General features: G+C 38.1%; 1 protein-coding gene and 1 pseudogene across 4 annotated transcripts; both read right to left on the bottom strand.

The window, feature by feature from the left end:
- Positions 1-3,373: 3,373 nt before the first annotated feature.
- LOC118803499 lies at positions 3,374-10,919 on the bottom strand. 4 transcript variants are annotated; one of them, XM_036563991.1, is made up of 15 exons: positions 10,615-10,919; positions 10,313-10,514; positions 10,097-10,201; positions 9,788-9,974; positions 9,556-9,697; positions 8,418-9,437; positions 7,058-8,226; positions 6,018-6,069; positions 5,877-5,927; positions 5,608-5,672; positions 5,455-5,523; positions 4,262-4,328; positions 3,917-4,069; positions 3,708-3,803; positions 3,374-3,539 (listed from the first exon to the last, which is right to left on the bottom strand). In XM_036563991.1, the coding sequence occupies exons 7-14, from the start codon at positions 7,117-7,119 to the stop codon at positions 3,798-3,800; spliced, it is 525 nt and encodes a 174-aa protein (XP_036419884.1). In that variant the 5' UTR covers positions 7,120-8,226; positions 8,418-9,437; positions 9,556-9,697; positions 9,788-9,974; positions 10,097-10,201; positions 10,313-10,514; positions 10,615-10,919; the 3' UTR covers positions 3,374-3,539; positions 3,708-3,797. The 4 variants fall into 4 exon arrangements, 2 of the variants coding, with proteins under 2 accessions (XP_036419884.1, XP_036419883.1); XR_005006868.1 differs by lacking the exons at positions 3,374-3,539; positions 3,708-3,803 and having other exon boundaries at positions 3,991-4,069; positions 6,018-8,226; positions 8,418-8,534; positions 8,819-9,437; XR_005006869.1 differs by lacking the exons at positions 3,374-3,539; positions 3,708-3,803 and having other exon boundaries at positions 3,991-4,069; positions 6,018-8,226; positions 8,418-8,534.
- Positions 10,920-10,966: 47 nt separating this feature from the next.
- LOC118803498 lies at positions 10,967-13,370 on the bottom strand (annotated as a pseudogene).
- Between the last annotated feature and the right edge of the window lie 2,977 nt (positions 13,371-16,347).

Here is a 16,347-nt window from a genome sequence, read left to right as displayed (position 1 = left end):
CGATCTTACGCATATAGCGCTGACGTTTTCAAGAAGCGCTTCGTGGCGCTTGATTTACGCATACTCTCCGTAGAGCGGCGCTGTTGACGGTTTTCTGCGTTTGTGTTGTTTTTCGGTTCGGTTAGGATTTGTACTGAACATATCTCGACTTTCCTTTTATGTTTATGTTTTAATAAGCACTTTATGCTTTAATAAGCACATCTAAACACATTTTTAAATGATCATTTCCAATAAGTAGTTCATAAAACCAACAGATATCATTTGAGTTCATAATATTCTGTACATATGAATTATGAAGTCATTTCACCCCAGCATTATCCTCATAATTACTAGTCCAACTACATAATAATTAGAATTGGATACTTAGAAAATAAAATGAACAGATATCAGTTCAGAGTCTTTTTCACACGGTTAGTAATGAAGGTTCTGTTCAGGGACGTTTTCCGTTCATTTAGGCACAAACAGTGTAAATGTTCCCTCAGAGGTTCAGCAGTGGTTTAAGGTCTGATTGTGAACCTTAAATAAGTTGTTCCAGGTGAAAAGTTCGTATTTGTACCTTTTCATAACCGAATGTTTTAAACAGAACAGTAAAATAAAGCCTGGAGGCGAGACGGGGTGTGTTGAGTCAGTACAGCTCAGAACATATCATTTCAGTGGATTATGGTTCAGTTATGTTCCCTGACTGAAGGGACTGAGATGGACCCCTGAGGGCCCCACCCCAGTGACAGGTTCGCCCCTTTTTTCTTAGATGTGTATTTTGCTCCTCGCATTACGTGCAGTGATTTTACCAAAGCATTTCAAATAATCAGCAGTTAAAATCCTCGCCCTGATCAATGTTACTGACACATAAATCAAATAAACCATGTTATAATACAGATTTCCTTCTGAACCAGATCCTGTTTTTGTGATGGCAGAAGCAGCCAACAAGAAAACCAGCAGTTCTCCAGTCAGTGTGGAACCCTTTCTCCCAAACACACCCCAGTGCACTATTCCTCCAGTCTCAAGAGGTCAGTTTGCATGGTTGATTGCAAGAGGTCATTGAGATGATTGACTCAGCCGTCCACTTCAGTAGTAGGAGATTCTATAAAGAATGTCTCCCTGTATCAGGATCACTGTATGTACTTTTCTGATGCCTTTGTAGTGAAACACAGTTGTACATTTTCCTGTCTTTGTTTCAGGTAATTTGACATTGTTGGAAGACTGCATGCTTAAAATGCTCTCTAGACAGGTACCTGTTGCACAGTGCTGGTAAAAGATTGATGAAATGGTAAAAAGCATTTCAAATTTGCTGATGTAATATTTACTTTAAAAAGGAGATTAATTGTAACTTTTGCATGTTTGGTAAACTAATCATAATTCTACTGCTTTCATTTTCATTAAATTCTTTTTTTTAAACATTTTACCCTGTTTCTGGTATTCAAAAACAAATATTCTATCTAATCCGACTCTTATTTCATGTTATGAATCTGTCAAATTATTCTTCAGAAACATTGACAACTTTTGTAAAAAGAGCATTTACCTCTTAAATCAAAATTTATCTCTTAAATCTTCTGTAATTTTTTCTCTCTAATACATAAACTTGCCAGATTTTGCCCCCCTGTATTTCATGACACCGAATTTTGTTTTACCTATTATTAAAATATATTGACAAATATGAGGATTGTGTCTTCCACTTGGTTAAAAATGCCACAGTAAAATCACTTTATAGTTGGTAAGTAAATAATATGATAAACTCTGAACTTACTTCTGTTGGTTTTATGGACTACTTGAAAATGATCATTTCAGAGCGTGTTGAATTATGATTTGGTTACACTGACAAATGAAAAACATTTTACTGCCAATTTTTAAAACACCTCTACAGTAATATCACTCAATGTTTTGAATGCACATAGCAGTATAGACTTCATAAAACCAGTTGGTTTTGTTGACTTATTTTGGAAATGACAATTTTATAAAGTGGGGATTTTTATTTATACATAATTAATATTGGCCGGTTTGAGAATGTTGACTGACAATTATTTAAAAATGGTACAGCACGATCACTTCATAGTGCATATGTACATAGTATGATGGGCTCTTAACTGATATTTCCTTGTTTTATGGACTACTTATTATATTTTGCTGAGTTTTACTTATTTATAAAATACACTTGACAATTATGGGGATTTTGGCTGCCAATTACTTAAAGATTCTACAGTAGAATCACTTCATAATTCATATGTATACAGTATGATAAGCTCTGAAATATTAGACCATTTTTAATGTATTAACTTGTAACCATGGTTGCATAAAGCCACATGAAAGCACGTATGGAGGTTGGACAACTCCACAACCTCCTGGATCATCAATACTGACAGAGCACAGTTTGTGCAGCTATGGGGGGGTCTGTGTCTGAACAGGGGGTCTGTGTCTGAACAGGTGGTTAGCAGCACAGCAGAACTGCAGGTGACTGTACCCTTACCTTTCCTCCTTCCCATGTACACCTTAGACTTCCAATACAACTCGGAGGCTGTTGCAATGTCAATTGCTTCAAGAGGTCATTCCTGCCCCCTGCAATCACACTGTGTAATGTGATATAATGTCTCTCTGAGAGACAATATATAATGCAAATTATTTCATTTTGCACAGAAAGAGCCACAGGCATATATTTTACATATTGTTTTCTTGTATTCGTCTTGTAGTTATTGTTTTAGCTATTTGTGTGATTTTGTGGTTTACCTGAATCGCTGTTACGACACCCCAATTTCCCAAAGCTTTTAGTTTAGAAAATATGTTACCTTCAGAAACATACAAGAGCGTAAGTGTTCACAATGCAAACAGTGATGGGAAAAATATGTTCATCTTTTGTTAACCAGAAAATGTTGATGACCATCAGGCAGGTGGCACTTCTGTAAGTCACTGAATGTAATGTGTTTTATACAGAACTTGGTCTGATGGAATGATTCAAATTTAAAAGGATGGTGTGTTAATCAACTCCAAAAAGAATTCAGGTTGTAATTATCCTAGCATGTTGCCTGGGGCTCATCCACTTCAACAGACCTTGCCTCAACCCAATGAAACACTCTTGTCCCCATAAGGTGCACAATTTACATAAATTTAGCTGCATACCTCACCGTCTAGCTTAGCACTCCATCCACAAATCCCTGTAAATATGGTTGCTTAAAATAAAGTCAAATAGAATGTGTACTTCTGAACTCTTAAGTACAGCTTACAGTATCTAAATAAATGCTTAAATTCACCTTATTACTATTGTACTGTCACTTTATTGTATTATCACCTTGTCGGCATGTAAAACACTAAACTTCAAATGTGGTTCGGTCACACCTGTGCAGTCTGTATCAATGACAAGGAAAGACAAGGAAAAACAAGCACAGCAGTTTCATTCTTTATTTAAAAGTCCCCCAATGTGCGCAATAACAATCCACTTATTCACATCCTCAAATCTTCAAGCTCTTTGCAGAATCGGCTACAGAACCCAGGGGGCGTGTCTTCACTGTAAAATGCTAGAAGTTCCCCCCGTCTCCCACGCCCAATGTAGCCTGTAGGACAATAAATAGCATACAGAGGTATACTTTTAATATTAAAGCACAGCAGCATACTTCTAACAACATCTTCAGGTCCCAACACACAATAGATTTTTGTGTTAACTTCTTTTGCAACCACTGACCTCAGGAACAATCCTCAAAATTCAGACACAGTATGCATACCTGGTAAGCTGTCACAGTTCTGGCAGCAGTCCAATCGATACATTCTCCGGAACTCTGCTCGGTAGACCGCACTGTGGAGTTTCCATGGCGCTACACCTGTATGTTTCAAATTTGAGAATTATCAATCAGATTACAACCCCTTGTTATAAGGAATAAAACCCGTCCTCATCTAAAGGGTACAGAAATATCATAATACTTCTTCTACTTACTGTCAAGCCACTGAAAATGTGCTCGAGCCGGAATGATTCTCTTTCAACTATGTTCCGGAAGAGGCGACAAACCAGTGACAGCTTCAGAAAAGCTTTGTCACCCTCTTCCAGGACTACGTCTAAGAGTCTGTCCTCCAGGATGATGAGAGGCATCTGTGAAATACATTACAGAAGCAGGCAGATATTGTTTTACAGTATTTCTTCAGTGAAACAAAAGCAGGGAAATATTAAAATATTATACCACTTCTCCATTCCAATTTTAGAACACGAACCCCAGCTTAATCATCTGTGAAGGCTACAGCACAGTAAGCAAAAAGAAACTGCCCAGTTCAGCCACATAAATACCTGGACAATGGAAATGGTATCCATTCGCCCTCCTTCACCATCCACGGATTCAACGCGTTGAATTTTCCTAAGAGAAATTATATTGTGACAACTGTTGTACAATTAAGAAACATTTCAATAGCGTCACATGTAAATTTAGTTGACCAGACTGGAAGGCTTATGTTTGTATGGGTCAGGACAATGCACTGGGGTGATACATATTACAGCATCAACTATGTAAGGTGCATCAATCCCCACTACTGTAAGATCACTAAGACCAATTAACGTGACTCCACTAAATTACACTTTTGCTTTTTATATTTCGATGCACTATGAGGCATTTGTTTCAAAAATTAAATAGGGCATAGACTAAACAATGACATTTGTATTACATGAAATGGTGGCCAATTGTTAAATACAATGGTTGTCAATTAATCTAAATGCATGGTCATATAATAACCAAATAAATGTACATGCAATAAATGCAAAGAACGTAAAAACAAACCCAAAATGAGTGAGATGACGAGATGAGTGAGGGAAATAGAGCAAACAGATCTCAACAGAAGAGCTCAACAATGGTGAGAATAAGAGAAGTTAAGAGAAATAAAGGAGAGGTGGAGAAGAAGGAGCAGACAGTTCCCCCCAGATGACCAGTGGGGCAAATAAGGCTGACCTGCATACAGAACTTAAGTGACACTCTAGACTGCCATGGCACAATGCTCAGTCCGCTGTCCATACTGTAGGGTCAGTTCATGACAAAATATAAAATGTCACACTCATGAATATGTTCATATACATTTATGCATAGTTGTAGGTTATCCTATATAGTTATCCTAAGGTCATCTCTGTGCCTAGGGGTCAGAGGATGGAGGGATGGACACATCTGCATGTCCATTGTTAAGAACCAGTGTGTTCAAGATGTTGTCTGCCTTACACAAGGTTGGAACCACAAGAATATTGTGCTATTTACTGGAGTCTCCTTATAACCCAAAATTGAAGAATTTGGCACTGTGTTTATTGATAACAATAAAGGCAAGATAAGACCGCTCTGAGAACAAAACCTACAGTGTTACAAACAGCAGTCGATGAAGAATTAATACCATTCAGGATGGGACCATGTAACATGTTAAAATTGAGCTATATACAACTATTTTAAATAGGACCAGCTGTGCACTGATGTGTGCCCTTATGTGGGCTCAACTATACCATCATACCTTGCAGGTTCCTCAATCTTGCCCTCATTACGCTGTCTGTCCTCTCCTGGCACATAGCAGCTCACCATTCTAAGAAGGAATATTTACAGTGTGTCTGAGGAGTAGGCCACATGTACATAAAAACATTTCACTTGAGTATGTATGTTTGTGTACCTTGGAGGTGACATGTTTTCCAAAAGCAACTGACACCACCATCTACGAAGCCGTGGGATGTCATGCTAACAGATGGAAGACAAAGTTGAGAATGTAGTTTAAATCCTTACTGGAAACCCTCAACATTAAACTACTAGAATGTGACTGATATTGACTATTCTGTATCTTTAATGGAGGTATAGATAACACTGGACCATGTACACCTTAACTGTTTAACGCACAAAGCTTGTGCGAACAGAACAGCCCTAGTCCGTTAATTTACAGCTTACCAACAGCATGAAAACACCACAGTCATCAACCTCCAACTGGGCTGGAATATCCTGTCAAGACATTGTTTTAAGAATTGTTAACATACAACACTGAACAAGGAGTGAAAAATGTTGATTTTGATCATTTTTGTACTACTGTACCTTGTTTTTGATGAGCTTCCAGTGCCCAGGGACCAGACGTGTTGCAACTGAGCTGCAAAAGATAAAATATTCAGCTCTTTTTTATCATATTGGAGGGCAATCCAGACAGAGTGCTATGGCACAGAACTCAGACTGAACATCAGTATAACAAAACCACCACCCATCCCCGAAGCCATAGACAACAGCCTAAGATTTACTTGAAGGCCAAATAAAAATGGCCTATTTGGCCAACATTATTTGTACTGGTAACACTTCGAAGGGCAGCTGTCTATGACTTGCAGAACATGCAGAATAAAAGAACATGTGGAACATCACAAATAACATTTGACTTTCAGAACTCTGAAAGTTATAAGGAACAATGAATCCATAAGGAACGCTGAACAGTTTCTATTATGAGTGTTAAAATTAAACCTGAAAATGGTCAAATATTTTTTGTCCCCAAAACCACTAGGGTCAGCTGAGTCCAGCTGAGAAATCCTGCAATATTTTGGCATCAGGACCTGAAGTACACAAGTTATGATGGCAACATATGTCAATCTTTGCTTTTCACTCACAAACAGCTCACTTTACATGTTGGACACAACCTGGTGACAGAATCCATGGTGATAGGGTGGACCTGGGAATTCAACACTAACAGCAGACACCATACTTACATATGGGGGAATCAATTAACAGCTCTGGCCAGAAACGTACATGTTTGGGTGGAACAGAGCTTTGTGGTTCATTCAGACTGTTGAATCAAGAGTTCACATGCCATCTCTGTAACATCCTGCATTACCTTTTGTTACTTTGTTTGAATTCTTTCATATAATTTTGACCTAGAACTGTATCACTAACAATAACACATGAATTAAAAAGACATTATTCACATAAACTCCTGTTCTTTCCAATCAGAGAACAAATACTATTTAAAAAAATATTTGGCTAGACGCCAGATGCTACATGAGGGGAATCATTTAAAAATAAATAATTTTCCAAAAAATAACTTATGTTCCAATAGCAAAAACTGAGTGAAATGACAACTGTATTGAATGACTTACGCAGAGGAACCAGTGTCCAGGTTTCCACACAGGGAAAAGGAGACAGGCTTTGGATGCTGCATCAGCCTATAGATGTTAATTGAGATAAATACAATGGTAAATACAATGTACCATCTACATTTCCCAGGGACACCATACTTCTGGTATTGTACACGTCTGTTACACAATAATCAAAGATACGCTAGCTGCATGCATATTTGGCATATGCCAATACAGGGTGCTGCAACACGAGACAACACTATTTCTTAGTCACCTCATTATTATGAATAGAGCCAGGACATCAATCAACTGTTTACTAAAATAAAACATCAGAGAAATTGCAGCTGACCCTAGATATCCATCAGAAATAAAAAAGGCAAAACAAAAAAAAAGATCATTTTAAAAGTAATAACACAAATGACATTATTACTCATGAACATGAATAACAGGGTGATAGTAAAAAAAACAACATCAGCGTCTACTGCATGGACATCCTTTCCCTGATAAGACAAACTTTAGTCATTTCAAAACACAAAGCTTAAAATTACTGATACAAACATTTAAGGATTTTATTGTGTGTAATGCTACCAAGTATCTCCTCACAGACCTTCTCCCTGGCAAGTTTGCAGATCATCTCAAAGCAACAGTTGGCAATCTGTAAGACCAGAGAGAAAGCGAGCTGTAAAGTTATAAAAATTTAAAGTTCTAAAAGTCCATTTAAAAACAGGATTGTCACATCTGTACTATCTGTACTAACTGTTGCTTCCAACTGCTGCTTTAAACCCAAGGTTTGGAAGTCCCATCTCGATAAAACAGTGGTGCCCACTTCTCCCAACAACTCAGTAGCTGATTTTGTGGGATCCAGCACATTATCAAGCTGCACAAGAAAGGGAGATCTGGACATTTTCAAGATGGTCCACAATATTCCACATAGAGCACTTTTAAAGATCAATGATCTCATACACACAGGTGCCAACAAATTAGGACCAACAACGTTACTACCCAGACAGTTTATTACTAACAGAGACCTTGCAGCAAGCAATAAATAAATAAATAAACAAAAACAAATATATGCATAAAACTATGCCCCTGTAAAACATGCACCTCTGAGTCCGTGGTCTCCGATCTGGCAATTATGTGGTCCAGATGTAGTAGTCCCCAACAGTCATCACTGCACGCTGGTAGATCTCCTGCCATACATGTGAAACCACACATGAAAATAATAACCAAATATGTTTCGAATATGTAAATGGTTCATCACATTTCTGTGATACCGAGGCATGTTATGAAGCATATAACGCAGATATGGTATCCAATGAAAAGATAAGTATAAAAACCATGACTGTTTCAAGTTTTTATGAATTTGTACAACCAGACCTACAAAAACAGCACACTGTGGTCAGACCAGAGGATGGCAGAGTTTCTGCTGCTGCTTCCATTGTTCTTGTGGGTGGGGCTTCAACCTCTGTTGCTCTTTTGGCTGGAGCTTCAGCTGGTGCTGCAAAAGTGAAAACCAAATGATTTTGAATAAGTCAATCAGTTGTATTGTACGCATTTCTCATCAGCGCAATGTTGTGTAATGTTTCCTATACATATGTAAGATAAAGCATTATGTTCTAAATAGCAACATGAAAAAGCTGAGAAATCACCTTTAATTAAAAGGCAAACATAACTTAATGGCACTATACAGCAACATTACATAAATGTGACATTCCCACTAATACTTCAGAATGAAGGTGGAATACACACATAGCCAACACTGTCTGACCATTGGAATTTAACCTTATGTCCAGTCCCTTGCCCAGTCTTTTCTTCATGTTTTCTATGGTTTTTAAATTCCTCTCATTGTTGTAGTGATGCAAAATGTATCACATCAAAAAGATATGCGATTAGGGAGTCATCATGTTGAGAAAATGATTGTTTTTCCTCATTCCAGAGAAGAGCTGTTCAACACACTGGCTGTTGAGCCCACCACATAACTCAGGGACCAGGTCCACCTTTCGCAAGACGTCCCTGACATCTTTAGAGTTAGCCTCATGAAATCTGTCATAGAGAGCATGATGTTCAGATGATCCAGTCAGAGGGTGGCCATTTTCATCAGGTACTGTCTTCTTGGTGGTTAGCCACGGCAAGTTCACTTTTATCTGCCCAGAAGTGGCAAGTCTGATGTTCTCTTCAAGAGGCTCAAGTAGCCTCCCGCCATGAGGACTGAAGGGCAATGATTCCGTTTCTTGTAGATTGGCATGTGCTGCCAAACTTCTAGCGAAATCATACAATGTAACATTTGGAAAATGTTTCATTGACAGCAAAAGGTCAGCAAAGTCCCGTGGGCTCTCAGCCCTTATGTTAAACTTAACACCATACACCACAGCACAAGGACAGGTGACCACAGCCCATCCACCTGTTTAAAGAAAACAATAAATCACAGGACCATTTTAATTAAAGAAAAATCTTACTCTCAAAGAACTGCAAGCCAATTGTTTGCAGGCATGGTCTCTCTGTAATACAAGACAACTTACCAGAAGCTCCCCAGATCTGTGAAAACACCTTGTCATAGCTTGCTCTGTTCTTCATTTCTTGTTGCAGTCTTCCTACCAGGTCCATCCGTGAGCCCTTGGGGTCTACGCCACACTGCTTGCACAGAGAACGGACAACTTCCATCTATAATGAACACAGCACAGTTTGTTTAGCAACATTTAACAATAAAATCCACGACAGAACTGACAGAAAGTGATTTAACAAGTCAAACACCTTGAGCTTAAGAAGTTCGTCAGTCAGCCGGTCCTCTGTGAGGTTAAACTCGGATTCTTTCTTTGCACTAGAATGCACTTTTTTGTACTCAGTGTTGAGTACGAGATCTGCTCCTCGTGTGTGCGGACCAATCCATGGGCCCAATTATGGTAACTGGGATGGACCACGAATGGATTTGACCTATTGCCTTCAAATTATGGGAGAAAATAATATTAAAGTAACAGTGCATCATTCTATGATACACAAAAAAACGCAGGAATACAGTCATTCCTGCTCAAACAGAACATTCATCATGTGGATCATACTTACTTGGAACCAACCCACGGCTGATCATTTCCAGAGAAACCATCTCCCAAAAATCTTCAACATTCACTTTTCCATCAAAGTCCTGTGGTGGCTCCTCTATGCCACTCACTAAAGAAACAAAGACTTAAGTAGGCATGTCCCAAAAAGTCTCACCTGAGTTGGACACATGGTGCTTGAAACAATGTAAGACTAGGAAAACAAATAAATGCATTGACTTACCAGGCATACTGAAAACACCCTTCTTATGAAGGTCCATCACAACGGATACTGGACGATAACCACATGATACACACGCATATGTGTAACGGTGGTCTGACAGTGCTTCAAAGCTTAAGTAAGCCTGCAGGACCCTTTGCTTGGAAGGATAGGTTTTACCAGAGGTCTTCTCCAACACTTCAACGGCACTACCCACAGCCTGAGTCTGACAAATTGTTTGACATTTGAAGACTTTACAATATATTAATTAGATAAGTTGTTTACAATTGTTTTATATGATTAATACAACAGAACATGGTTCCTACCTGGAGAGTGTTGCGTAGGAAATGGCACATGTATATTGACAGAAGCGTGTGGTCGTCAAAATTGTGGACACCGTCAGACCACTCCTGGTATCGATATATCATGCCACACCTGCAGCACCATTTGCTGTACATTGAAATTCCTAATGAAAACAAGTGAGTGTAAAGAGGTTATTTATTTATCTATCACTGTTACAGTGTAACGTGTCTATACATCATATAATACTAAAACCAATGTATGTTACCCTCTTAATAAGACTATATGTGTGAATTGCTGGAAAGGAAGTTAGGCTGTTAATATTATAAGTCATGGTTGCAAGTACATGTAGTGAGTAATGAAATATTAATATAGTGATCAATTTAAATAAAAAGAGAACATGCCCTCTATAACATCAGTGATGGTCAGGATTTTGGCCTTTGATGTAATAAGCACAGGTTCGCTTAGAGGACAGGGCTCTAAACATTCTGTGCAAAAGGCTTCTGATGGTATGAAGTGCACAGGGAAATTAACCACGTCTGGGGGGAAAACTGCTGGCAGTTTCTTCTTATGAAAAATGTACTGGACCATCCGTGACAGATTTTTGCCTTCTGGTGGGTACTGGGCTCCTTCCTCTAGGTCAGCACTTTCCATGTCACTCGGAAAATGTTCTGTGATGGCCTCCTCCACACTTCTGGTTTTTCTGAAGAGTGCACGTTCTGTTTCAAATAAACGCCATTTGGCAACATTTTTATGTATGCATGACTGCCTTGGTTTTGCACAATGCCATGAAATTTTCTTAGAGTCATATGTAACCACCACTCGGCCAAGCCTGCTGTAACAGGAAATGCTTGACTCGTATACAGAAACGTACTTTTGTAGGGGGGTCCACACACAGTCACCAGACAGGACAGAGGGGCTCCTGCATCGTTTGTCTCTCTCTGACATGCCAAACATCTGTTCTTTTTGTCCTCCCCAAACCACTTGTCTTGCACCATAACATCTAAGACATCCTCTGTAAGTGATGGAGTGTCTGTTTTAGATGGTGGGCAGTATGTGAGGGACTGGATGTGGTGGCACTCAAACGGACGGATGTTTGACCTCTCTGCAAACTCTGCATTGATTCTGCAGATGTCCAGCTCACATCTTGTTTTTTGGTCAGGACCCCATGTCTTTTTAATTGCATGTATTGGCGTGCTGGGTGCAGTGAAAGATTTTGCAACTGCAAACACTCCATTTGCATAATCAACACACTGAGCGCTGAGGTGATTCTGTGCCGTTATGTCCATTTTGATGGGGGCATGTCGTCTTCGGAGGTGCAGCCGTAGGTTCCGTCTATTTAGGACTAGGCTACAGCGACAACACATCACCGTGGCTTTCTTCTGTTGTCTTTGGGGGGGTAGTGGTGGTGCAGAGGAGCCATGATCAGAAGAACTTGACGAATGGAGGACGGCAGCTGGGGCAGGTGGTGCAGGGACAGCAGGAGTAGCTGCAGGAGGGGCAGCAGGAGTAGCTGCAGGAGAGGGTGTAGGAGGGGCAGAAGCTGCAGGAGAGTCTGCAGGAGGGGCAGCAGCTGCGGGCGTAGCTGCAGGAGAGGCAGCATCAAAAGCAGCAACAGAGGGAGCAGGAGAGGCAGGAGATGACTGAGACACTTTGGTCGTGGTAGTATGTGTTTCAGTGCTGCACTGGGATAAATGGTATTCTAACTGGTCTTTGTGTATTATTGTTTTGCTGCAATAAAGGCAATGATAGTGTGCTGTGGATCTGCACTGATTGTTGCACTTGCTGATGAAGTAACCTGTAAGACAGCAACACCACAAGACCAAAGTAATCAACACTGCAGATAAGGTGCAGAAACTTATACAAAACACAAACAGGTAAACTAACAATTTTCCACATCACTTCAGTGGCTCCCACTAAGAAATTAGCCTACAGCTCATCTTATTTATCTGGACTGTAAGATGCAAGTACACTTAGTGCACTACATTACATTAAAATTAATCACTGTCTGTCTATCTATCAAGATCAATCAATCACTCAATAAACCAATCAATATCTAAAGAAATGTTCCCACCATAGCTCCATGCTCTACTGTATGTCTGATGTGGTTGTGAATATGAACAGAGAATTTAAAATTTTCCATAGTGCCATAACTGCAGCAGGGGCATCTGAACACACCATCCTGGCAAAGCCATACTGTGTCAGGATTGGCCTGCAGGTGCGTTGGATGCTGTAAAATATAAAACAACACAGCATAATGTGAGCTTACTGATACTCTCAGGGTGGATGCATAGGATGCATGCAGAATAGAGATTTCTAGGTTATCAGGCGTAATATATCAATATTTGGACGGTAACGCTGCTAACTTAACTAGCTAGCTAGCTAATAACTTGTCTGTATGAAGTTGGAAACCCACACGATGCATGTTGAGCCGTCGTTTGAGCACACACAATATTTGACGACACACCAATTACTTATGGTTAAATGATCAAGTTTTAGGTCTTGTTGCATTCATGGGGGCTGTTATCAGCCATCCGTTTCTTTTTACCTAGTTATAGTTAGGTAATGCTAGTTAGTTGGCTAGACAGTTAGCTAGCTAACTAGCTAGTTAGTTAGAAACGTTTGACTAGCAGCAGAACAGTCACGTACTGTGTGCTACGGTAGAATCTTCGTGTGTTTATTGAGAGACATTAGTGTACTTAGCAAAAACACTGACAACAATATGACAAATAGCTTTGTAACTACACTGAGACACAAACTGAATATTTTTATTTACCGACATCGCTAACAAACGATACACTTTTCCCTTTCAGCGAGTTCGCTTCACATCTGCTTTTGTTTGTAGCTAAGTGTCGTATGTTTCATGAGGTGGTGATGTAGTGAAGATAGGCGTGGCTTCTGACGTAACGAGAGGACCGGGTTGGATGTCCAAGTAGCCGTCCTACAGGTCGCAGCGAGAGGCTTCTCGAGATGTGTGGAGCAGTGAAGACAGAGAACTGACTGAGTGATTTTCAGATCTGTGTTCTTCACTCAGCCTTTATATCAACACACAGTCTCACAGCTGGACTCACCCACTGAACATCTGGCCGCTGAAACAGCGGTGAAACCTCGTATCTGACCGTTTAAACTGCGCTTCATTAAGGGTCAAAATGAAAGTTGAAAAGACGTCCAAACTTAAAAAACGACCAAAATAGCCTCATTAAAGACGTCATTTTAAGGTGTTTTAAGGCCTTAAAAATATAAATACATTAAATAAACTGAAATAAACTACCAGAGTCACCCAGCAGAGTTTCTGGGTTAAAAGGCACTGAAAAGTCATCCAAAAGTTCCACTACACTCTCAAAAAAGACAGCACTTTCACCATGAACCCTATCTAGAACCATTTCATGCTGAACACACTGTACAATAGAAGAACCTTTTTTGGTGCTATATAGAATCATTTTTATATAGAACCATAAACAACATGTTATCTGTCAATGTGAAGAACCTTTTCACCAGGCAGAGAATCTTCCTGTAGTTCACTAACAATTTGATCCCAATGTAAACATAAAACAAACTTTGTTGAATGGAAACTTTATTGAAAATGTGTAGTTATTCTTAATTTCATTTGTGGAACATAAAACTGGACCATGAACTGCGTCAGGACTGTGACAAAGATCCTGTGCATCAATTCAGAAAGGATTTCTGCCTTTGAACCACAAGCTGAGTCAGTATTGTACATGATTTTCAACGTTTTAATGTAAAGGAGATCAAGGTAATTATTTAACAAGACAAAATCATGTTCGTTTTAGTTTCTGAGTCAAATAAGAAAAGAAAAACAAAGTTAAAAGCCGTCTCATGAGCTGTGGCTGTGCTGTTCCCCTTCAGAACTGCAGCTGATATAAAACACAAACAAGACTATTACAATTAATGCACAAACAGAGCATTAAAATCTCCTGAAAGACAGAGAGATCTGTGGAAGGAGACAGACATTCTAACATCATACTTATTACTTATTCTTACTTATTTCATCTTACTTATCAGTTCATAATCACAATGCCACAAGGCCTTTGACGGCTTTTAATACACATACATATTTAAACCTTTCAAATCTGAAATATGTTCCCATATAATATAAATAATATTCTCCTGTCTGAAATGTAGCCAATAAGGAGTCGACTGATAATTCCAAATCTATTTATTAGTTATTTTTGAATGTTTATTTCCGTGGCCACCGCGTCTAAACAACTGTGAAGTAGTGCTGTTCTTTTAAATGCAAAGGGCTTGAGCTCGTCTCTAATTTTATATACTGTCTCTAATTTTATATACTGTCTCTAATTTTATATTTTCTCCTAAGACCCATGAGATCTCTAAACTGTATTCTAGACTGCTGGGAACTGAAAAGCCTCTCTCTTATTTTGGTCAGTGTTTATCTGTTAAAGGAATAAAGCACAGTCCAAAAAAGGAACTGGGTAGTAAACAGTACAGAATGCAGCTATATAACATAGGAAGCATCACAGAAAAGCTCAGTATTATTGTTTGACTTTTTTTAATGTCTTACAAATTCCAATATCAAATTTGACTGAAATGACTACAATTACTGGTTCTGCTTCTTCAGTTTGGTGCTGGCGTTATGTGTAACGTTGCTCAAACACTAGAAGGCAATATTAACCCAGATGTTTCCATAAATACATCCCTAAAACTTCTCTCAACCCTCTCAAACCTCATCTAGGTCTCCATTACAGTCAGCAGACTTGTCAGTGTAGCGTTGGACACAGAATGACTTACTTTGAGCTACAGAAATGAACAAAACTTCACCACTACGGACATTTCAGGCAACACAAAGGCTGCACAGGACTGATGTTGGATCAGTAATTATGACTGTCATTTCCATAGTAAACGATTCTAGATCAGCAATCCTGCTCCTGAGACAGAGAGGTCACCCGCAGCATTTACTCTGTGATGACACTGTGGTCACTTTTATAGCCCACAGTGTGTCGGACTGTGTTCTACACCACACTGAGAAGCTGAGATTTACAGCAGATCCACCAGCAGCTACTTATCAACGAGATGTATGAACTATAGGATCATGTATGCAGTTTTATGCTTGTGTATGAATAATTTATATGCAGAAATTCTGCATAAGTATTGATGGCTTTTTAATAGTTTTCACTTGTTATTATTGTTATTATTATTATTATTATTATTATTATTATTATCTATTTATTTATTCAATAATATAAAAATGTTATTTGATTTAGTTTTATTTTAATTTTAAAATAATAAAAATAATAATTATCAGAATAATAAATATACTTATTTACATTATTTAAATTATGTGTAAGAAAAATAAATGATTATATAATAATAATTCAATATGTTTATTTGTATTAGTTAATTAATTAATTAATTTATATGTATTTATTTATTCAATAATTTAAGAACTCAATTTTATGTATGCTTTATTTTATTTGTATAATAATAATAATAATTATAATAATAATGATAGTCATCTTAAAATAATTACACTGATTTACAAAATTTACTTTTATTATTACAAAATAAACAAATGATTAAATAATAATAATAATAATAATAATAATAATAATAATAATCATACAATAATTAAACTCATTTATTAAACTCATTATTTATAATTATTAAAATCATTATTATTGTAAAACAAACAAATGATTAAATAATAATAATAAAGATATTTAATCTTTAATTATTATAATGATATTATTTAGTCATATATCTGTCTGTGTGTGTTAGTTTTA

The sequence above is a fragment of the Colossoma macropomum genome, unplaced genomic scaffold (genome assembly GCF_904425465.1).
Source record: "Colossoma macropomum unplaced genomic scaffold, Colossoma_macropomum, whole genome shotgun sequence".
NCBI lineage: Eukaryota > Metazoa > Chordata > Actinopteri > Characiformes > Serrasalmidae > Colossoma > Colossoma macropomum.
This window is presented reverse-complemented; position numbering and strand designations above follow the sequence as displayed.